This window comes from Apiospora kogelbergensis (genome assembly GCF_038363985.1).
Source record: "Apiospora kogelbergensis strain CBS 113332 chromosome Unknown utg000007l_segment0_segment0, whole genome shotgun sequence".
NCBI lineage: Eukaryota > Fungi > Ascomycota > Sordariomycetes > Amphisphaeriales > Apiosporaceae > Apiospora > Apiospora kogelbergensis.
In genome coordinates this window covers 384,943-407,681 of record NW_027117424.1, presented here as the reverse complement: position 1 = coordinate 407,681, position 22,739 = coordinate 384,943, and the positions used below count along the sequence as shown (strand labels likewise).

General features: G+C 52.7%; 9 protein-coding genes across 9 annotated transcripts; 6 read left to right on the top strand and 3 right to left on the bottom strand.

Annotated features, from left to right (window-relative positions):
* Nucleotides 1–324: 324 nt before the first annotated feature.
* On the top strand, nt 325–1,734 carry PG998_010483 (uncharacterized protein; the record flags this gene model as incomplete). Its single annotated transcript, XM_066877299.1, has 6 exons — nt 325–375; nt 427–469; nt 533–714; nt 786–995; nt 1,049–1,321; nt 1,384–1,734. The coding sequence occupies 6 exons, from the start codon at nt 325–327 to the stop codon at nt 1,732–1,734; spliced, it is 1,110 nt and encodes a 369-aa protein (XP_066726353.1).
* A 470-nt stretch (nt 1,735–2,204) lies between these two features.
* PG998_010482 (uncharacterized protein) lies at nt 2,205–4,749 on the bottom strand (the record flags this gene model as incomplete). Its single annotated transcript, XM_066877298.1, has 9 exons — nt 2,205–2,522; nt 2,593–2,747; nt 2,804–2,905; nt 2,959–3,122; nt 3,178–3,338; nt 3,387–3,990; nt 4,048–4,322; nt 4,389–4,417; nt 4,473–4,749. The coding sequence occupies 9 exons, from the start codon at nt 4,747–4,749 to the stop codon at nt 2,205–2,207; spliced, it is 2,085 nt and encodes a 694-aa protein (XP_066726352.1).
* Nucleotides 4,750–5,692: 943 nt separating this feature from the next.
* Nucleotides 5,693–7,432, top strand: PG998_010481 (uncharacterized protein; the record flags this gene model as incomplete). Its single annotated transcript, XM_066877297.1, has 4 exons — nt 5,693–5,747; nt 5,822–6,946; nt 7,007–7,195; nt 7,269–7,432. The coding sequence occupies 4 exons, from the start codon at nt 5,693–5,695 to the stop codon at nt 7,430–7,432; spliced, it is 1,533 nt and encodes a 510-aa protein (XP_066726351.1).
* A 514-nt stretch (nt 7,433–7,946) lies between these two features.
* On the top strand, nt 7,947–10,182 carry PG998_010480 (Cytochrome P450 family protein; the record flags this gene model as incomplete). Its single annotated transcript, XM_066877296.1, has 8 exons — nt 7,947–8,193; nt 8,255–8,318; nt 8,415–8,726; nt 8,788–8,853; nt 8,912–9,618; nt 9,682–9,847; nt 9,947–10,067; nt 10,135–10,182. The coding sequence occupies 8 exons, from the start codon at nt 7,947–7,949 to the stop codon at nt 10,180–10,182; spliced, it is 1,731 nt and encodes a 576-aa protein (XP_066726350.1).
* Nucleotides 10,183–10,547: 365 nt separating this feature from the next.
* On the top strand, nt 10,548–11,789 carry PG998_010479 (glycosyltransferase; the record flags this gene model as incomplete). Its single annotated transcript, XM_066877295.1, has 1 exon — nt 10,548–11,789. The coding sequence occupies one exon, from the start codon at nt 10,548–10,550 to the stop codon at nt 11,787–11,789; it is 1,242 nt and encodes a 413-aa protein (XP_066726349.1).
* A 610-nt stretch (nt 11,790–12,399) lies between these two features.
* PG998_010478 (uncharacterized protein) lies at nt 12,400–13,580 on the bottom strand (the record flags this gene model as incomplete). The annotated part of the gene is made up of 2 exons (XM_066877294.1): nt 12,400–12,830; nt 12,908–13,580. The coding sequence occupies 2 exons, from the start codon at nt 13,578–13,580 to the stop codon at nt 12,400–12,402; spliced, it is 1,104 nt and encodes a 367-aa protein (XP_066726348.1).
* A 1,942-nt stretch (nt 13,581–15,522) lies between these two features.
* On the bottom strand, nt 15,523–16,686 carry PG998_010477 (uncharacterized protein; the record flags this gene model as incomplete). Its single annotated transcript, XM_066877293.1, has 1 exon — nt 15,523–16,686. One exon carries the CDS (start codon nt 16,684–16,686, stop codon nt 15,523–15,525), a length of 1,164 nt encoding a protein of 387 aa, XP_066726347.1.
* Nucleotides 16,687–17,733: 1,047 nt separating this feature from the next.
* On the top strand, nt 17,734–19,759 carry PG998_010476 (uncharacterized protein; the record flags this gene model as incomplete). The annotated part of the gene is made up of 6 exons (XM_066877292.1): nt 17,734–17,955; nt 18,030–18,146; nt 18,230–18,335; nt 18,407–18,475; nt 18,553–19,171; nt 19,273–19,759. The coding sequence occupies 6 exons, from the start codon at nt 17,734–17,736 to the stop codon at nt 19,757–19,759; spliced, it is 1,620 nt and encodes a 539-aa protein (XP_066726346.1).
* Nucleotides 19,760–20,963: 1,204 nt separating this feature from the next.
* PG998_010475 (sterigmatocystin 8-O-methyltransferase) lies at nt 20,964–22,531 on the top strand (the record flags this gene model as incomplete). The annotated part of the gene is made up of 5 exons (XM_066877291.1): nt 20,964–21,203; nt 21,283–21,519; nt 21,634–21,684; nt 21,767–22,299; nt 22,369–22,531. The coding sequence occupies 5 exons, from the start codon at nt 20,964–20,966 to the stop codon at nt 22,529–22,531; spliced, it is 1,224 nt and encodes a 407-aa protein (XP_066726345.1).
* Between the last annotated feature and the right edge of the window lie 208 nt (nt 22,532–22,739).

The window sequence follows — 22,739 nt, the reverse complement described above, 5'->3', positions numbered from 1 at the left end:
ATCTGCGCAGATGCCCAATTGAGGGGAAGCATCCAGGTCGGCATGAAGCGGGCTGGCAATGGAAAACTAACTTCATGTTTCCTTGAAAGTGAGTCGACAATTGTATTGTGCCTAAACTTTGTCGGGAGTTCACGGTGTGAGGTAACCAGGCTAGACATCTGAGCTCGGTTATTGTTTCTCCGCGATTAGTTTTTATTCTTCAAGTCAGGTTGCTTCGTGATAGGACTACGATATTCGTCAACCTCATTGACTCCTTATTGATTCCTCACAGTTGTAACACAACAACACAATTTTACATACCATTGAACCAACACGCCCTTCAGCATGGCACCCCAAGATCGCTACACCATTGAGCCCTTTGGGGGTGGCTTTGAGGTAAGTTTGGTGCCGACACGAAGCATTGATGCTCGTGCTGATAGTCACTAGTTTGGTGCCAGGATCTATGGGATGGATCTCAACAACTTCAGCGGTTCGTCTGCCCCAATGGAAGGCACCATGATGCATGGTTACTGACAGGCCTGTGCATATGTAGATGAGGATATCAAGTTCTTACGCGAGAACATTCAGCGCTACCTGATCGTTATAGTGAAGGGGCAACACAAGGAGACCCCGTATAAGAATTGGGAGCTCCTCACCAAACTCGATCCGGGTTACAAGGAGTACACGGACGAGCAGTGGAGCAAGATATACCACCCTGAGGGCCTAGGTATCGGCGTAAGTTCAGTCCCTTTCAACCCTCGCGTGTGCCGTTTACAGCGACTAACTACACATTGTATGTGATCCAGGCCAGGCTGGGATTAAGAATGATCCCCGGCGCCGGCCGCCTTTACCTCATGGGAAAGGGCTACCAGGGCAAGGACCATTTTGGGCTCGAGGATGTGACCATAGAAGAGGCCTTTGCTAACCAGTACTACTCCAAGCCTCTGCCTGAAGAGGATTTCCAGTCTGGCGTCACACGCTTTCAGTCGTGGCACATGGACGGGCCCCAGTACAAGGTAAACCCCCCATGTTCACCAGCTTCCGCACAATCAAACTCCCAAAAGGCGAGCAAACCGTCGACTGGGCCGACGGCTCCGGCCTCCAGAAGAAGATCAGGCCGGGCCTTACCGGATTCTTCAGCACAGCCCAGCTCTACAACATGTTCACCGAGGAGGAGAAGAAGATGGCGGACCACAGCTGGTGCGAGCAGATGTACTACCCGTACGAATGGATCCTCGCATGTCGTGGAAACCCCAATGGCCTCAACGTCAAGTGTGAAGGCCGGGAAAGGCCCAATGAGGTCATGGAGGCCATGCCTCGGGATCCTGAGGATCAGCTCAGAGTACGTTTCAATCACGCCCCCATTGTACACATGCCCCAGCTCATAAGGAATTATTGTCCTAGCTTCCACTCGTATGGATGAATCCAACCACCGGAGCCAAGCACTTCCAAGTGCAGCCCAATACGGTGCGGAAGTTGTTCATCAGAAACGGGCCTGACGAGAAGCCCCGGATCATCGACAATGTCGAAGAGATCCGGGAGTTCCTCAATAAGCTCATGTCGCGGGTTCTGCGGCCGGAGAATATCTACGTCGGCCCCGACGAAGAGGGCGACCACACTTTGTGGTTCAACTGGGGTCTTATGCATACCAAAATTGACTACCCTGTCGAGTACGGCGTACGGACTGCCCATCAAGGCTGGATCCCTGCAGCCAGCTTCCCGCAGGGTCCCGTGCCTATTCCTGTCAATAACTGAGTCCTCTTAGTTCAGCCCTTCCACTCTTTATGTAGAGAATGCAATCCTGATTTAGCTCCATGGTACGGCTAAGTACTTCAATGCCTATTTGCGTCCTGGCAGTGGTGTAGCAGGGGCAGTGCGGCTGCATGCAGCTAGGGTATAAAAGTCACATCAGCTGCTGGACAGCCTTCAGTCGGATCTTCATCCAATACACACTCTTTTGATCCTTTCACTTCTCTTCTAGGCCCTGGTGGCCATACCGTACCAGGTGTTTTCAGTGGCTATTGCGTCTACATTATTCATGGCCAAGGAGAAGAAGCGTGATAGTAGCCAACATCTCAGCGGTAGTCAGTCACTACATTTTTAGTGTGGCACCCACATTTTCACCAATTATCTTCTGCCAAGTCATCTCGGGACGCCTCTGCAGCGATTAAACAAGAGAAATAGACTAGATAACTAGAAGCTGTGTGAACGATAAGACAAAACAATTAGACTCGCAGAAGCTCAATCAAGAGCGCCATCTCGGGATTTGTGGTCCCAAATACGTCTTCGAGCTTCGCCAGCGCCTTCTCAATATCGATCTGCAATTTGTCGAGAACGGCGCGCGTGTACTTCATGCCCCCCGCCTTGTTAAGAATATCGAGCACTAACTCCTTTTGCTCCTTGGTCATGTGCCCTTGCTTGCGCCCTGTAGCAAGAAGGTGGAGGAGCTGGTAGTCTTGCGGTTGTGTCTTGAGCACGTATATAAGCGGCAGCGAGTATTTGCCTTCATCCAAATCTTCGCAGAATCCCTTCATACTCTCATACTGAAGAGAAGTAGAATATGTCAGTCGGCGGTGATCGTGGGGGGTGGGGAGGGGATATGTGTAGACTTACCTCGCCTGAGACAAGGTTCATGTAGTCGTCACGGACTTGGAAATGGCGAGCCAGAGTGTCGGTAAATTCCTCCACGGCCACATTCTCGATCGGACTGTTACGGTTCGCAGTGGCCATCATGAGATCGGCTGCGATGGCGAAGAGTTGCCCGGTTTCTGCGGCGAGTCAGTAGGGAAATTGCAATATTATCCAGCTCGTCTTGGTCACTTACTTTGATGCACCATGCGGTAGTAGCTCTCGATCTCTGGACAGTGGCCGCTGTGGCTCCAGAATAGGTCCATAGCTTGTCCCTGGAATAGGGTCATGATTCGCCCTGGTATGTGGTTAACAAGGCGTCGATTAAGTTGAAGCCATGTCGAGACTCACCAACGATCCTTTGGACTTGGCTGGGATCCGCAAACTCCATCATCTTGCCGATGGACTTCACAATGGCGTAGCTGGAAGAGTTGATTGCTTGTGCGGGCCCGAAAACACGGTGTGCGGAAGCCATGCCACGCCTCTTGGGCGAGTCATCTTGGAAGTCATCCAGTCTGTCCCATCGTCAGCAGCTGAAACCGAGATTATTCAAGCAGGTATTCAACGTACATCAGCGAGGCATTGTGAAGCATGTTGATGACGTCTTTGATGTCGGCCACAACTGGGGCAGCAACGCCGAGCCATGCGTTAAGTCCGTCAATGAACCGCTCTCGGCACCCCTTCGAGGGCATGGCCGAGACATACGCAAAGGCCGCCTCAACCAGTTCTTTCTGTCTCGCGAGTCAATAAAATAATCCATAGCAGGGGGGGATGCCCACCTCTTCGCGCAGACGATCCGAGTCGTCATAACTCTGCTTGACCTCCAACGGGCTACCCGGCGGCACCGTATACGTGGACTCGGCCTCACTGCCCGACGTGGTGTGGGTTATGGAGGTATCTGAGCTGGACTCTGGTATCAATTGGTCCAGGTCTGGCACGCCGTTCTGCATCCAATCCAGCTGCTTCTCATTGAAGGAGATTTCGGGATGGTATCGGGGGCAGCCGAGACTCCAGACCACGTTGCCCGAGATGCTATACAGCATGCATTCCATATACTTCCGAAGATCGACTGAAATGGAATCATTGAACTGGTTCTGCTCCCAGATTTTACGATATTCTGCCACGTATTCTTTGATAAGGTCGCGACAAATCTTCTCCGCTGTGTCAATGTCGACCTGCCTTTCCTGCATGAGAACCCAGAGAGCATTGATAACGTGGGATTGTCCTTGCTCCTCTGCCGCATCTCTCTCTTTGGGCCACGACCAGAGATCGTTCTGCAGGCTCACCGAGATCCAGGCAGGGGCAGTAAGCTTGCGGCAGAGCTCCAGTTCCTCGTCGGGGATATGGAGACCAAGACCGAAGGTCACGAGGCCATACCAGAACCTGGAGGGTCGCAAATTAGTGCGCGTTTCAGACAAGTAGATGCGAGTATAGGCTTACATCTCTCCGACATCCATGATGCGGTATGGAATATACTCGGCGAGCGAGGTGAACCGCGTGTTATGTTGTCGGCTCGAGCCGACTTCGACGAAGCGCGCCCATGCCTTCATGGTTGTTTTGGCGCATTCCGGGTCAATGGCGAGCATTTCGAGGAAGATCTGTGCTTGGATCTTCTTCTTGCCCGATTTGACTCCCTCGCTGGACCTGGTGGCGATGCGTTCCGTGTTAGCAGCCTCAAGAAATGCGGCCATCATTTCGTCGTTTTCGGCCTCGCCCTATCACGGCCACCCCGTTAGATAGAACTCCGAATTTTGGCACGCCTGCAATCTGGGCTACCGCACCTTCTGAAAATCTTTGTCGTCGATATGGTCTGTGGCCTGTATCAGTACTGGTGGGCGCTAGATATAGAAGTATGACCCGCGTACCATCATGTAGAAAGGCGAAGTCATTGGCGTAAGACAGAATCTCCAGCCTATCTGGAAAGCATTCAGGTATTGTGGCGGATATGAAGTTGAACCTGGGGCCAAGAGTGCCGCGGTATTCGCTGCATGGCGCAACGAGATTGTTCCAGTCTTGGTGGGCGCGGATCGCGCCCCGATCTTCAAGGAAGCTATAATCGTTCAGGCGCACATCAATACCATCACAGAGACCCTCAGTCTCATACGAGGCGGGATCCACGATGGTTGAGTGGCTGAATGGCATGTTCAAGGCGAGGAAATCGTATAAGCAGATGGGGATACTGAGAAAGCGAGGGCGCTGATACAGAAGAAGTCTCGTGATTTAATGAAGGGGGCGAGATCAAATACACTGACAACGCGAGAGCTTATTCTAGGCTGCCGAGGTTCATATTTTACTTCCTGGAGCGTTGTCGGAGTTGAATATATACAACCTCATGATGTCAGCCCCTACCTCACTGCCCCCCTTTATTGAACCCCGTTCTAACCTAAACCGTGAATCTTTAACTAGCAATATAGGAATGTATTACTATATTTAGTTAACTAGTAATAGTATATAGAAATCTATCTATAGTTTACTATATTCCTATAGCTAACAGAATTACCCACTTTGGTCACGGGGTAAGAGCTGCTGAGAAGTGGGCTGATCTGCATGAAGGATCCAAGCTTATTAGATTACTATCTCTTCGCCTATGGGGTCTGTGCTTGGCGCGCCTGTGTATTGAGATGTCACATGTAATTGCTTCACTCCTGTCTCCCGCTCTTCTCCTTGTGTTCATTGCCCCAAAAGGCAATGAATGTGTACATTGCCCAAGGGGAGAAGGGTTAAGGAGTAGGTGAGACACACACCAGCCCTTTCCATGCAAGCCTAGTCTCTGGTCTCTGTCCTATGCCGACTTCGTATCATCAACTGCCGCACTGTGTGCTCTGCATGGTACCTATGACCCCTCACTTGTCCAATCCTGAGTAGTTGCCTAATTTCACCCCCAATACCTGTACAGTTCGCAACTACCCAAAAGTACCACAGTAGTGGTCGACCGTCTGAGAACCATCCGTGACCCAGGCTGTTCTCAATGCTTGTGCCCTCTCATACTTATACGGTCATCTAATAGATGCTCGATCGTGACTACCAAGAATCTCAGTATCTATCACCACAGAAACTTGTTCGTCCAGAGGCTTCTATCATCTCCATGGCTACAGGCAATAGTTGGCAGAGCCAGGCGCTTTTTGCCGGTATCATTGTGAGTAACCCGCCAGAAGCAACTTCGTAATAGGAGCCTGACCATGCTGGCGGTCATAGGTCCTCTGCTTGGCCGCAGCACGAATCATCTACAACGTGTTTACGCACCCGCTTAGGCGCTTTCCAGGCCCCCTTCTATCACGGTGTACACGAGCATACTATTCGTACTACCGTGCCACCGGCCAACTTGAGCTGAAGACTAAGGAACTTCACGACAAGTATGGCAGTACTGTACGCATCGCCCCGGATGAATGTAAGCAATGCCCCCAATACCCAGTTCGGTTGGCATACTTACGGCTGCCAGTAAGCTTCAATGGCGGCACTGCCTGGGAGGACATCTACGGGCACAAATCCAAGAAGCGTCACGAGATCCGCCTACAGAAAGAGCCCTTCTTCTACCTAGGGGCTGTGGCCCCTAATGGTGAGAAGAACTTGGGTGCCTGCTCTGACAGGGACCATGCTCGTATTCGTGGTGTGCTCTCGAGCGCCTTCTCGGAGAGAGCTCTATTCGATCAAGAATCGATGCTCGTTGGGCACGTGAACCACCTGGTACAACGGCTCCGAGACTTGCAGGGCAGACCGACAGACGCCGTCCGCTGGCTGCACCACTGCACATACGATATGATAACTGATCTTAGCTTAGGTACCAGCGCCAACGCACTTGACTGCGATGACTGGAGTCCCCAGGCGCATCTGATGTTTGAAGGCATCAAGGAGGGCATCGCGGTCATCGAGATGCTACGGTTCATGCCCTTCAAACACTACATGATGGGCCTCTTGATGGCTGCATTTGGAGGATCGAGACGTGTAGCGTTTGTGTCGGCAGGCGAGAAGGCGCAGATGCGCATGGCCACTGACAACTATGAACGGCCTGACTTCATGTCGTACATCCTAAGAGCCAATGAGAGCAGCCGAGAGCTGACACCGGCAGAGATCAAGGCCAATGTCGCTCTTCTACTCGATGTAGGCTCAGAAACCACGGCGTCCGCGCTCTCCGCTTGTCTCTTTTACCTATGCAAGAACCCCACTATTCTGAACAAGGTCGTTGCCCTCATCCGTGGAGAGTTCAAGACGGAAGCGGATATGGACTCCAAAAAGCTGAGCCGGCTTCCATATCTCACGGCTGTCCTCCAGGAAAGCCTGCGGATGTATCCGCCCGTGGCTGGGTCGACGCCCCGTGTGACACCCCCTCAGGGCTGCACCAGTAAGTAATATCGCGTGGATGACCAGATAGCAGCGGGGCAGCTTATTGACCCTGGCGTAGTTGACCGTCAGTTTGTGCCGGGAAACCAGATCGTGGGCATCAACCAATACGCCATCTGCCGAAACGAGAGAAACTTTGCTCACGCAGACAAGTTCATCCCAGAACGTTTTCTCGAGGGAGACCCCCTCTTTGCCGCCGATAGCCAGCAGACTTTCCAGCCCTTCTCTTGTGGCCCACAGAGCTGCTTAGGTCGCAAGTAAGTCCGCGTCTCTCCACACTATACAGCACGCCCTCATTTTTCATCTCATATACTGACATGCAGGACTGCAGCCTCGCATGGGGGAAATGCGACTTTTACTAGGCCACCTGTTGTGGAATTTTGATGTGAAGCTGCATCCTCGCTCTGAAAAATGGAACATACAGAAGACCTGGTTTATCTGGGACAAGCCCGCTTTGATGATCCATTTCCACGAGCGTACTTTTTGAAATCCCCCTGCATGATGCAAGCTCGGACATGAATACACCTAAACAATAGTTTTATGAGGTCCTGTGGTTGGGAAGGTTCCCATAGACCGCCGTCATAGATTGTACAAAGAATACTATCCCTCTCCAAAGACAAATAATCAAATGATATCATCTCGTCCAGGATCTTAGAAATTCCGTGGTCAGCGTTGACGCAGCCCATGCGTTCTGTCAGGTAATGAAACGCAATCCAGGTACATGGCACAGTGTGGGAAAGTGAACGGGATGCTCGTTGTAGGAAACCCCAATTCACTAGAGGCTATATTGACTATCACTGTTGATGGTATCTACAAAAGGTTAGAGTCTAGTGATATAACCCTCGAACGGAGTGCGTATGAATAAAAGGGTAAGCTGTCTATCTAGATTTACGTATATAAGACCGTGACAGACAAAGAAATGCAAAATAGCCACAACAACAACTTCACTACCACCTTCTATAACGAATCCATTACCTACAGGCTTATCTCGGCATCACAAGATGGGAGTCGCGCAAATGATGCAAGAAATTGCCTACCCTGGGCTGTATCAGGCATCACTTTTGGTGATGATTGCCCTGCTTTGGCTTCACTGCATCATCACAGTTATCTACCGGCTGTATTTCCACCCCCTTGCCAAATTCCCCGGGCCTAAAATAGCCGCTGCCACTCATCTTTACGAAGTCGCCTGGGACTATTTCGGCAAGGGTGCGTACCTCTACGAAATCGAGCGTATGCATCTAAAGTACGGTCAGTGCTGTTGTGACTTGTGACCGCCGCTGAGCCAAAGGGACCACTGACTCGTGCATAGGTCCAATCGTCCGGGTAAATCCGAGCGAGATATCTATCAACGACCACGACTACTATAGCACTGTGTACGTGGGGGGAGCCATACGACGGAGCAATGCCCTGCCCACTTTCGGGACTGGGATGGGGTTTGAAGGTCGGTCCTTGACGTGATCAAATTACAGCGCAATAACCTCTACTGACGGCTTCCACGGCGTTCCAGGCTCCCACGGGCTAACAGTCGAACACGAGCACCACCGGTTCCGACGCAAGCCCATGGAACCATTCTTTTCCAGGTTCGGAGTAGCACGTCTGGAGCCCCGGCTGCAGGAGCTTGTCGTCACCCTGGTGCAACGACTTGAGGAGTACCGCGGAACCGGCAAAGTCGTCCGACTCGACCATGTGTTCACGGCCATGGCGGGTGATGTCGTGAACGTGGCGTGCGTTGCGAATCCGACCATATCGTTCCTACGGCACCCGGAGTTTAATCCTCATTGGTAAGCTCGAGCCGAGACCGCAACATGTTGGGCCACGCCAGTCTTACAGTGCTTCCTCTAGGTTTACGTTGTTCCACACCCTGATTCGTTCCATGCCGCTGTTTACAAACTTTCCAGTCCTGATCAAGTGAGTGATGTCCCTGAACGGCGTTCGGAGTCTTCATGACCCTGACAACCCCCGATAGGTTGGCGAATATGATTCCCACGTCCGCGCTCGAGGTTCTAGATCCTCGGAGCCATATGTTTAGAGACTGGCGCAACGTGAGAAAGCTCCCAAACCTTCCCATCCCACTGCCTAGCGCAGATCTAACCATAATCTCACTGCAGATGTCGGTAGATCACATCATTGATGCCAAGAACCGCAAGGAACACGACATTGCCTTCGTAGACAAGGAGGGAAAGTTTAAATCCGATACCCTGTTCGACCACATTGTGAACAGCGACCTGCCCGAAGAAGAAGTGTCGGTGCAGCGGCTGGGGTCCGAAGCCCAGGTGGTCATGGGCGCTGGAACCGTCACCACGGCACGTACCATGGACTACCTGGTCACAATGCTCCTGCTGAATGGCGAAGCCCGCCAGCGACTTGAGAAAGAGCTCCGCGAGCCTATGAAGGACTTCCCTGCCAGCATGCCGCCAGTTGCTGAACTCTATCAGCTACCCTGGCTCCAGGCCTGCATCAAGGAGGCGCTCCGCATCAGTCCCGGCCTGACGCACCGCCTGCCTCGTGTATTCCCCGATGTCGACCTCGTTTACAAGGATTGGGTCATCCCCCCGCGGCGTACGTTTCTACTTCTCCCACTTGACACAACCCGCGCGTGTCCCACAAGCAAGAGTGTCAACAATCACCCCATAATCCACCTGACGGTCACCGAACCGGGTATCCCCCGGGAGGGTACGGTGGGTTTGGTGTGGTTGTTGAAACCCCTGCCCACAAGCGTGTACTGACGAGAAAGAGAGCAGACACCAGTAGGCATGTCGGCATGGTACATGCACCGAGATCCGGACGTATACGAGTGTCCACAGGAGTTCCGGCCCCAGCGATGGCTGGAGAATGTCACGCCGGCCATGCACAGGAATTTTGTGCCCTTCGCCAAAGGCTCGCGCCGATGCTTGGGCGTGGAGTACGTCTGCCCTTTACCCCCATCCCCGCCACTACCAACGCACCATTTGCTTGGCCTCCCTTTCTTGTCATAGGGCAGGTTAACAGAATTGAGTTCCAGGCTTGCATATGCGGAGATGACTATGGTGTTTGCTGCACTGTTCAGTCCGCGAGGCCCGAAGTTGCGGCTCTACGAGACAGATGAAACCGATGCCGAGCCCGCTTGTCACTTTTTGCTGCCAGTAAGTATCGCGAGTCGCTGTTGGCGATAACCTAGCGATAGCCGAAGCTAATAAAAGAATGTTTCAGCTGCCCCGTTTGGACAGCAAGGGTATTAGGGCCACGGTGGAGGCATAGCCATGGACGACCTCCCCAATCACTTGGCATGGATGGAGTCAACTACCAGCAACTACGGAGTACTAACGAATAACCCCACCAACGGGACGGCGCGCGGAATACCCATGTTGATGGAAACTTTGTTCGCAATACGGGACCTGACTTGACATTGAGGAGGATGTGCGTCTTAGCGAGAGTTAAATGTGATCTATGTTTCAATACTTGGTTGCGCCATTTATTCTATATAGCGATCCTTCTGACCGGTGAGGTTGAAGTCTTCTCTATTCGTTAGTCCTAGCCGTGGTAAAACTATTCGCCCAACTTGGAATCACCTCGTTCACCCCATCCTTGTCCACATAATCTATCCCTCAAGCCAAGGCCGCATCATGCCGTCCATACCTGAAGGTACCGTGCTCAGGCCGGAATCAGAGCTTGATACGCGAAGCGATGAGAAGCTGCTGGAGTCTTTCCAGACCTATTGCGAGCCAACCGGCAGTGAGAAGAACCTATGGGCCTACTGGCACACGGGCTTTGCTGCCATGCCGCCCTGGACCAAGCGCAATGTTCTGGGCTGGGCACGCGTTCTGGGCCCCGAGTGGACCATCCGCGTGCTGGACGGCGTCCCGGGATCCGAGAACAACGCTTGCCGCTTCGTGCCCCCGCACCTACTGCCCCCTGCCATGAGGGAGGGCCGCATGTCAGGCCCCTATGTGGCCACCCACTCGGCCGACTTCGTGCGCCTGCCGCTTATGTTCCTCCACGGGGGCTGCTGGCTCGACGTTGGCGCCCTTCTCATGCGGTCCCTGGACGACGTGTGGAGCGCTCTGGAGGACCCGGCCCAGCCGTACGAGTTTGCCGCCTTCACATTCGAGACCCGCCCAGGTGAGACCAACATCATCAACACCTGGATGATGGGCCGCAAGGGCTGCGAAATGCTGCAGCGGTGGCACGAGACCTTCGTGCGCGTGTGGGGCGACAGCAGCAGCTGCGACGGCGTCCACAAGCACCCGCTCCTCCGCCACCTCAAGCCCTACGCGTCGCCCAGCGACCGGCTGATTATGAACGAGAACTATGAGGCCATCGCCAAGGCCAACGCCATTATGGACTATGGTGCACAGATCCACTGCGTGGAGCGCCTGCGCGACCTGGTGGACAAGGACGACGGCTGGGACGGCCGGGCCTGGGTGGACGGCAAGTGCTTCCTGCTGCCAGCCATGGAGGAGATGTGGCGGTACCAGAGGCGCACCGACTTCCTGGGCTACAAGCAGCTCGAACTGCTGACCACACCACGCGCTAGCAGGCCCGACGACGAGGCGGCGGCCGCGGATCCCTCGGATCCCTCCTCCCGTCGCCGCTGCGAGGCCGAGCAGCTCGTCGACGACATGCTGGCCAACACGCTCATGATGAAGTTCTGCCACGGGCTCAAGGACGCCATGGCCTCGAGCCTTGCCGACATCTGGGACGCGCCCGAGAATGACGGCACCGACTGCGCCCCCGGCACCTTCGCCGAGTACCTACGCTGGGGCGCGACCCACCTCAGGCAGACCAGGAAGCTGGTGCCTCAGCCCTTGACACCCGCCACGGGCCCCGTCCATACCGTCTCCTTGTTTGAGCCGTTCCCAATTTAGTCTAGTCCGGTGAATCCTAGTAGTTTCGGACCATCATTGTCCGAGGGGACTTAGAGTAGCACTTTAGAGACGAACTCTTATCTTCTATCTTATCCGTTCCCCCGACCCTGTACCGCACATTGAGTACATGTATTAGTAGATGTGTCCCCAAGTCTTCAACCAATATTGTAGGCCACTTGGGGATTGTTACTGAGAATGCGCATGACTCAATGGTACCTAAGCATACTACATCTCATCAAACTCAAACCTGGATGAAGCACACAACACTGATGGATGTAGTTCAATCAAAGGAGTGTTTGGATACGTGTATCCGATTGAAAGCATATCTCTAATCAGAAGTCGTCGTTCGACAAGAAAAAAATGGATGGGTGATAGACAAGGTATCACATACTTATTGAACTAGCTGCGATGACTTGTAGACATAGATAGAGTAAATAAACAAACAAAAGAGAGTCGCACCAAGCCGTTATTTTATCCTTGATGGGGCAAAGTGGCTGCGCTTTTCACCAAACGTGCTACTGTCTCTAGGTGGCAACATCCATCATAGAGTCTAAAATGCCAAGGACAAGCGTACCTGGGTGTCGGTGTCCCCACCGGAAACCAGGCCCAGTCAAGATGGAAAGGCGATCTCAGAGACGCGCCTCTTGACCAGCACCGACGCCGTCACATCCGTCATGCTGTCGAAACCATTGTTCATGTACCTGGGCTCATAGCCCGGGGCGAACTTCCAGTCGTACTTGAGGATGATGTGCGCCAGCAGGATCTTGAGCTCCTGCGTTACGTAGCTGCGCCCGGGGCAGGCGTGTTTGCCGAAGCCGAAGCCGGTGCTCTCGAGGCTCACCGAGGAGAAGCCGCAGAACCGAGCCGTCTCCGGCTGAGACTGTGCCCGCTTGATGTAGCGGTGCGCGTCGTAGGTTTCCGGGTCCTCGTAGACGTCTGGGTCCCGCGTGCGGTCCGACGAGACGGCGATGAAGGCGCCCTTGGGTAGGTAGATGTCGTGGCTCAGCGCCATGTCCTTGAGGACCGCGCGTTTGTTGAAAACTAAGGCAAAAATAAATGGATCAGACCCAAGCTTGGGAATCTACCATACAAGCAGGTCAAAAGAAGGGAAGGCTTACCCCGGTTGATAGGCTTGAGCCGCTGCGTCTCTTTGAGTACACTGTCCATTAGTTTCAGCTGGTTCAGTGCCGCATGCGTCCAGCCTAGGCGGGTCACGGCGTCGATCAGCTCCTTTCTCATCTCTTCGACCACGTCCGGCTGATCTCGGAGATCTACCAACACCTGAGACAGCTCATCTGAAGTGCTATGCATGGAAGCCACACCAAATGTAAGTTGGGCAACTGCAGGGTCAAACGTCTCGCGGCGGTAGGCAGCCACTTCGTTAAACCAGTCCAGCGAGTCTTGGTCTCGTTTGCCGGTCTCGGCCTGGCGCTTCTGCAGAACCGAGTTCATAACCTGCCTTGCCTCGGCCAGCACCGCCTGCGTCGCCTTCACACTTGGGTGGAAACGGCAGACTATGGGTAGCAGAAAACGTGGCCACGGGCGCAGAGCCATCACGGCGCCAATGCCGACAGTAGTATACAGTGAGTTGAGTTCAACCCAACGACGATTCCGCGCCATCTCTTTGCCCAGGAACGCACAGACGGAGACCTGAGCCACAGTCATCAGGATGGTCTGGTAGAGAGGTACCGCGTGCCATTCTATCGTAAGATATGTCAGAAGTTCGTCTTGTAGCAAAACAGGTAAGGGATCGGAGTGGGTGCGGGCGATATACCTGTTGCATCTGTCCATTGTTCTCGGAGACACTCGGCCGTTTCGGCGGAAAGTGGATTGAGTAGTTGGGCTATGGCAGGCCATTATTTATCTGAGCCGCGGAGTTCACTACGCAATGGAAAGGGCGGTGGATTGTCAACTTACGCAGAGCACGATTCAACTGCTTCGTGATAACATCATGCATAAGGCCTCGATGGGTACCCGAAAAGGCGAAGACTTCCATACCCGGGATGAATCCCATTAATTCCTAGCTCAGAATGAGATGTGGTGTCGCCGGCAATGGCTCAGGAGACCCCGGGCACCTCTTGGGGTAACTCACTATGTTCGTATACACGCCAGCCGAAAGCCCAGCATCCTCACGTATCTCCTCAGCATACTGCGGTGCGAGTACAATAACCTCACCAAGGTCATTCTGCACACGAAAGGCATATTGGTTCTAAAGATTGGAACAAGCAAATTAGTCGGTCTTGTTGCCGTAACTCGGGTGTGGGGGTTCTGGTCCAGGCCAGGCGCTGCTTTCTCACTTTCGCAAACCCTTTCCGCATCAAGCCTCTGAAGTCGCTTATGAACTCATTGCGAGAGCTGCGGGTGATCCACCACCCGAACCAACCCAGATCGTGGGCATAGGGTATGTTTCGTACTTTGTAGTAATATCTCGCGCGGCACATAAGATACCATAACGGCCACGACAGAGCCAGGAGGATGGCCCCGAATGCCGTGAAAGCCGACAGAGTGTTGGGCGTAAACTGAGAGAACATTTTTGCAGATTTGGCCACTGCAAATGGATTGAGGGTAGCAAACAGAGACAGCTACTGTATCTGTAGGTGATGGTTATGTCAGGCTGGGGGGGGCGCCTATAACCTGGGGCCGTCCATGTAGAATAGTCTAGGCTACAGTACTTGCTTGGGTTGCGTCGCACTGTTTGTCCCCCCGCATGACTGGGATTCAGCTTGAAGCATATTTATTGACAGGCGGGCTAGCAACCACTATAATAGAGTTAGCTGCAGGTTTAGTATAACACACATACCCTGATCTTACAGAGTTACGGACGGCTGCTCCCGAAGCCGCCAAGACCTGCCATGATAACGATGGCGTCAATTTCCTATCCACTAAGCAAACGAACGAGTCATGGAATCAAACATAGTTTTAAGAACGATGGTAATAATCATGCCAAGGAATGGGGAAGCGGACATCTTAGCCCCGAAAAGACCGACGAGACCGACCAGGGTCAGCCTCCCTTGCACCGGGGTAAAACTGGTGCCACGTTACCCCCGATTGCAGCTTTTAGTGATGCGCATCCCTGCACGCAAGTCAACCTTGGCGGCGCGCTCATGGCACCACTGCTGCCACCCATGCGGCGGTCTGAATATGAAGGAAAGAAGCAATGCATACCCCATTAATCTAGCTGGTGGATATCGCATTAGCCCTTGTTAGCCCTTGGAATTGAGATACTCATGTGCTTGATAATGGAAAACAAGAGCAAAACAAGACCATAGTCGATCACCGAATATAGCCAGTATACCGCTGCTCAGGATTACTTGCTTCGAGTGGAATACCTCGGTCTGCATGGTGCCTCTGAAATTGGGGGTGCACAAACAAGAATTATGCCTCCATCTTGCGGTGACCTTTGCTTACACATCGCAGTTCTTCAGGCATGTGCCCAGCTTTCCATGTCTGAGATGGGCAGGAGGATATCTTAGAGTGTATTTAATATTATTGTAGGAAAATGATCCTGGTATCTATGTGAGCTTATGGTGGCCGGTGATAACGACTTACATGAATCCAGGTCCTCTCCCTATTCAATATTGACAGGGCCGTTGATATCAAAGGGCCTGGGCAACCCGTGGTAGTGTTGCAGATTACTGGGTTAGAAAGGTGCCCTTGGTGTAAAAGGGAAAAAAGATTTTGGTTATCGTCCTCGCCTTTTCTGGAAGCCCTTTGCTCATATAACTATATCAAACTATTCTACAACCCGGCTTACCCAGCCCATCCAGGTTTTGTCCTTCTTCAACGCCTCCATCGAGATCTTAGGTATTCCAAGGAACAACTTATGAATCGTGGCCCCTGACTTCGCCGGCAGAATCAAACCGTACGGATTAGCGGCCCAAGTCGGCGACGCTGGAGCAATCGCATCAGGTTTCCGGTCCACGCTGAACACGCCAGGGATGTTCCACTCCGAGTCCGCACCGGCGTATCTCCAGGTCGTGAACCCAATATTCTGCGGGGTCCTCGGATCCCACTTGAATCCTAATCGCCGTGGATCGCCTGCCGCAGCATAGAGATCTCGCAAGCGCAGTACGTAATCTCTATCTACGGTCTCTATGGTGGCTGTGATGGTCTCGACCACGTCCGTCAGCTTTTCCAGGTCCTCGTCACAGCATCTTATGAGGTCTGGGAGGGCCATGTACGAGCTCAGCGCTGCCGCCGCATCACCCCAGTAGTCCCCGGACTCATCGGGAATCTTGGAACGGAAGTTAACATTGTTGAGCATCCGCGACTCCCCGCCGTGCTCGTTCTCTGGGCAGTACTTGTCCTGCTCGGCTTCCATGCGTGCTTTAACCACGAAGGCCCATGTGAGCGCGGCTAGGCACACATACGAGGACGGTGGTTTGATAAAGCGGCCCTGGGCGTAATTGTGTATCGATTGCGACAGTTCCTTGATTTTTGCGTCTTCGATTTCAAAAACAGTGCCAGTAAAGGAGGGGAATCCGCTGAAATCAGCGCCGCCAGGGCTGAGTACGATGTTCAGGGGCCCAGATTTATCGGGGAGGAGGGCGTAGTCAGTGAATTCCTTTTTCGCAAGAGTTTCAAAGTCCTTCGGTTCTGTCATGGGCGTCTCTGGGAGGATAAGGACACAGTCGCGTGGAAGTTGGATAGTTTCGTGCCTGGTTTGCGCCGCAAAGGCCTCGAGAAACATACGTGCACATTCGGCATCGGAGAAAGCGTGATGATATGCTACGGAGAGTAGCAGGCCACCCTCTATCCAATAGACATGGATCTGGAAGGTAGGACTCAAGTCCTCGCTGAGCGGACCTGATCTATTGAATCTTGGGTGGACAAATGCATGTAGCGGGAAGCCAGCAGCGGCGAATTGGCTGTAGTTGTAGCCAAAGTCTTCTACCATTGTCGTTGCGAATGGTATACTAAACTTATTGCTTACGAGGAGTTTCATTACCCCTGTATCTTTATCAACCTGGAGCTTTCCTGCAAAGTCCGGCCGCTGACAGACGAGCTGGTTAAGCGACGACTGGAGTACTTCCTCCGCAGCATGGCGAGACGATAGAGATGTATCTGGAAAGCGGAAACATAGAACAATGTGTGGGTATGCTCTTGGGGCCGCATTTTGGAAGATGGACAAATCCCGTACTTCTATGCTGCTTCTTGAGCCCGTAGTCAGAATCAGTCGATGAAGGGGACTGAAAGCAATCAAATAGCTTACCGGTCTTTCTCAGCATCCATCGCGATTATGGTATCAGCCTTCCTGTAATATGTGTGGGATCGGAAATGTTCAAAAATCTTATTCTGTTCCGGTCCTAAGGGTCCTGTGGTTTCCTTGAGGTTGAGGTCCAAAGATCTATAAGTACGCCATAGTGGCAGACCAGGATAATAGTCTCTAAGATTAGCGGGACAGTTCCTACTCGCTACCTTGCCTTCAGCCATCCTGATCTACGGGCCCCGGTCTGCTTGACGCCAATTGTGAGACATTTCTGCCTACGAAGAAAGGCAGGATCGGGAAAGGTCGTCTTCGGTAAGCTTTGGTATGAATATTGCAGCTTAGAGTTTATCCGTGCATGATTTGACATGTATGGTTCAACGCAAATATCACAATACCTCTAAGCAGGGTTCGCACGAATTTACTTCTCCAATAATCACGGAGTATACTAGATGTACTATAAACCACTTCAGCTAGCGTGTGGAGAACGCATCAATTTTAGCCGGTACTCTAGCGTATTCCAAACTAGGAGACCATGTCCATATCATGACACCATGACTCGCTAGAGCAACAACTCCCGAAATAGAGGTACAGGGCTATGTACTCTCTTCCTTAGACCTTTGCTCTCTTCTCTTCTCTCGCCTTTCCCCATGGCTCCTGGTCACTTTTCCTCTTAAGCCTCCTCGCCCAAGTTTCGTTCTAAGTCTCATCCGTAGCTTTGTATCGATACCACACATTATGTACACAATCATCGCCGGGTCGCTTAGTATCCAAGCCATTCTAGTCTTCTCGCTAGGCTGGGTGGCATATACTGCTCTCAAGTATTTTCATAGAAGATGGAGACTATCATCATATCCCTTGTACAACAGAGACAATGCTGCGTCTACTGGAAATATTATTCCTATCCATGAACTTCACACTTCAGCCAAGATCCTCGGTGACGGCTTTGCGACTTTCGGGGTGAGTATTTGTCTCTGTCAAGCATGTTGTATTAAATTCTTCAGCAGAGATATGACACTAACCTCAAAATTCAGGAAAAAAGCATCTGGAGAGTCAACAGCAGTATAGGCGAGGTTCTTATTCTGGCCCCCGAATACGCCGAGGACTTTCGTTACGGAGAAGGGTTCGACACCGCTGGTTACACCGAAAGGGTACGTATTGGCGGCTCTTTTTGGCTGCCACATTGGGCTCACAAGGTTGAGAGCAAAATGCAGAAATGCTAACTGTCCCTCAGCAACTCCCCATCACAGCTCCTGGCTATGATCCCTTCATCTTTGCGTCTAATGAATGGAGGCAGCGCATCTCCGACATCATTTTACATCGCATGACTGGCTCAATTAGTGAGTAAACACCCGGAGGTTCTTAATCTACAAAACCTACCCATCACCTGCTGATCTCTTCGATTTCACAGCCTATAAGAAACATGAAATTGCAGAAGAACTTTCTAATGGATTACGAAAGTACTGGAACGACGACCCAGGTTTGTTGGCCTTCCCAAATCCGACTTAAACTTGCCCAACGTGTCTTTATAGCCGTGTAACTAACATTATAGTTCAGAATGGCACGAGTTATGTCTCTTCGATACGCTGAAGAGAGTCATGGCATCGACTACGCAGCGTATCTTCACAGACATTGAACTCTGCCGCAATGATGAATATATACAGAGCCTTCTCAATTATGCCACTCTGGCGATGGAGGACGGAACGGTGTTGATGCAATGGCCCAGGTTCTTACATCCCACCATTGGTCGCATTCACCCTGTTGGAAGGAAAGTTCAGCGAGCGCTGGAGGACATCAGAGTTTTCCTAGAGCCCTTCGCCCAGAAAAGGAGGGCCAAAATGGCCGCCGCGCTCGCCGAAGCAGCCCGTATCGGTGAGAAGCCGCCGCCGGTCAAGGATTGGGTCGGTTGGCTGGAGGAGAAGTCGGAGGGAAAGCCGTACAATGTCGCCGCGGCCATGATGACTTTTTCCGTCGCCAGTTTCCACTCCACAACAGACTTCCTGTGCCAGATGCTCTGCGACCTAGCCCGCCACCCCGAGTACATTGACCTGCTCAAGCAGGAGGCCGCCGACGTCCTGGTAGACCACACCTGGACCAAGGCCTCGTTCTCGCAACTCCAGCTTTTGGATCGGTGCATGAAGGAGTCCCAGCGCATGAAACCACTTAGCGAAAGCAAGTATCCCCATACTCCGTGAAGTGAAAAAAGCCCCCTTCGCCACGACTTGAGAGATACATCGAACTGACTGGGCATGCAATTTCAGCAATTGTGAAAGGCAGGGCAAAGCGGGACATCAGGCTTCATGACGGTAAGGTTGTCCCGGAAGGCAGTCTATTTGTCGTGTCGGGACACTGGATGCATGATGCCAACCACTATCCGAACCCCGACGAGTTCAAGCCTGATCGCCACCGGCCATTAGCGGCGCAAGAGTCATCTTCCAAGGTGCGCGAGCGCACGGCATTCACGTCTACAAGCCCGGAACACCTGGCGTGGGGCTTTGGCAAGCATGCATGCCCCGGCCGGTTCTTCGCTTCGGCCGTGGGAAAGATGCTGTTGATCCACATCCTGTTCAAGTACGACTTTAAGCTGGCCGAGGGCGAACTAGACCAGCACGCGTACAAGTTCACCACGAAAATGCTGGTTCGCAGAAAGGCAGAGGAAGGGCCATTGAATCTAGATAGCTTCGACGCCCACGACATCTTCGACGGGTGGGCGGAGAAGGAGGACTGGGAGGAGGCAGCCATCAAATTTGACGGCGCCATGTAGATGAACTTGGTTCAGCTTTCGACGTTTAGTAACTATCATTTCCACTGATGAGATAACTATCTCGCTATAGCGGCCTAGCTAGATATCCCGACTAGACACTTCTGTATAGACATAACAATACATGCCTATCTCGATCCACACTCCCCATTTTCCACTTGACAAGCGCAACCAAGGTATCCCAACCACATGCAATCTGACGGCCGACTGCGACCTTCATCGGTGCTTGATTCCGTCTTGGTATGTGCGAATGCCATTAGATGATTGGTGGTAGTCTCCTTCCGAGACCCATAAAAACCTAGACCGGCCGAAACCGGAAGAGGGTACTAAGGTTTGTTGGATTAGCGGTGGGCAATATAACTGACTTTTGAGCTGGGCAGGGGGTTACGGCAGCCTCGGGCTTCCGAATCCCGGTTCTGATCCAACACTAACATAGAGATAGGGTTCCCCGGTCCCCGGGGTTAGCTCTATGTAGGACATCCGACACTAACGTGAGTTTAACACATGGATGAACGGGACAGGGGCGTGGCCTGGTGCAAGGGCCAATATTGCCAAGGTAAGCGACAAAGGCAACTAGCGGCGTAGTAACGTAACTACCCCAAGCACGCAATACTCCCATCATATAACCCTCACAGTGCGGAAGGTACATCCAGAATCTGTAAGAATGTAAATGCCTTTGTTGCGTAGTATTGGGCGTCACAGCTAGATGAACTTAATTCAAGCTTGGCCACCGGCGAAATGGAACTTACATCTCACAGGATGATGCTACTGGTTAAGATCATTTTCTAGAGCATGCCGCGGTTACACTTTCATGACTCGGGGAGTAGTATAGCGTTACAGAACACCACAGGCATGGCGCGCTACATTGACCGAATAGAGATAGCTGTTCCAGTCTGAACTCTCGCTGAACCTCTGCCCGAGCAGGAGAAAAAAACGTCCGTATTCTCCGCAGGTGTGAACATAGCCGTATGGGCAGGCGCTGGATCCTTGGAACAATGGGCACCTTGAAGTGCAAGCACGATGGAAACGAGGTTCGCCATTGTTCTAAGTTATATTCGTAGATTGGTACATTGATCGAAGTTTGAGCTTATATACTATGAATGAATTCAGACTGGTGGTCGCAGTTTGACCACCAACCGAGACACCAATCTCTTCCATCCCCTTTACTCCCTTACACTTTCTAAGCTATACACATATGTCATTCAAAATGTCGCCCTCCTCGTCCAGCCCCCGCATAGTAGAGCTCGCCAGCAAGATCCAGTCGTCTGTCATCCAGTTGCAGTCTATCTTGGACGCGAAAGGTGTTCCATCGCCTTCATTCGATGAGAATACCCCCGATCGTCTCCCGAGGGAGGCGACAGAAGCACAGGACGCAATCCTAGACGCGACACAGGAGCTCTACGACTTGCTTCTGGATTCTCCCGCCGCAGTCCTAAAGGTCACCGCTGTGCGTCACACAGAATACTTTTCTCAACCTACAAGCCCTGCCTGATCGTGATTTATACGGATACTGATAATATACGCAGAATAACAGCATCGGAAGTCTCGGCTTCATCTCACGCTTCGACCTCCCGAATATGGTTCCTCTAGGAGGCCGTCTCAGCTTCGCCGAGGTCGCCAAGAAGACGGGCTTCGCCGAGAGTGTTGTCGCCCGTCTTTTGCGCGACGCCATGTGTGTCCGCATCTTCCACGAGCCGGAGCATGGTATGGTTGCCCATACCAAAACTTCCAAGGCTCTGAGGCAACCATGGCTCTTGGCGTTCGTCAGAGCTGGTGCCGAGGAGGGATGGGCCAACATGTTCAAGGCAAGTTACGGGAGCTGCTAAGGCGGGACCCTCATGGTCGGTGGCATGCCTGGCTGACTTTATACGTTACAGATTGTGGACGCGCTGGAGAAGTGGCCTAACTGCGAAGAGCCGAGCCAAACGGTGCGTTATCTGAAGCATTTGCCTCCTGAGCTGTTGTCCAAGTCCCAGTCCCAGTCCTGACGCTCCAGCGTGATGAATCTAGTCCTACAACCTGGTCCATAAGACCGAAGGCTCCTACTTTGACAACGTAGCCAAGGACCCCGAGCGGGCCGCGCGCTTCGCCGCCGGCATGGCCATCCAGTGGGAGCTGCCAGGCTACCAGCTTGAGTACCTGCTTGACGGCTACGACTGGGCGGGGCTCGGCCGCGTCAAAGTGGTAGACCTCGGCGGCTTTCGCGGCCGCATCTCGGTGGCGCTGGCGGAGCGCTTCCCGGACCTCGACCTGCTCGTCGAGGACATGGGTATGAACGAACAGGAGGCGCACGCCGCCGTGCCCACTCACCTCAAACCCCGCGTCAACTTCCGCGTCCATGACATGTTCCTGCCGCAGCCCGTCAGTGCCGATGTGTACTACATCCGCCAGGTTCTGCACGACTGGCCTGACAAGTACAGTATCAAAGTTCTGCGACAGCAGATCCCAGCGCTGAAGAAGGGGGCTAAGCTGCTGCTCAACGAGTCCCTCCTACCCGAGGCGCCGGGAAGTTCACTTCCGCTCTGGAGGGAGAGGGATCTACGGTTCGTTGGATCTCCCTATTTGATCTAGTACCGCAAGCTGTTGACTGACCTTCTTGCCATCTGACACAGGACTATGGACTTGGGCCTTATTGCCACCATGAACGGCCGCGAGAGAACCCTGGCCGAATGGAAGGCCATGGTCGCTGAAGCCGATCCTCGGTTTAAGTTTCAAAAGGTCACCGAAACCACCGGTTCAATGCTGGCTATGTTGGAATGGGTGTGGGAGCCGTAGATAATATTGTGGAGGGAGCTAGTTTGGAATAGACAAGCAATTAACGTAATCCCCAATTGAACCGGCCACTTGACGTTTCACTGTTTTTCCTATCGGGAAACGGGGTATTCGTTGAATCGCCCTCGGAAGACGATTGGTACCAAGTGACTACTCGTGGTGCGGAAAGAAAACTTATCAGCGAACCCGTAGAGCAAGCCGAAAATAAAGC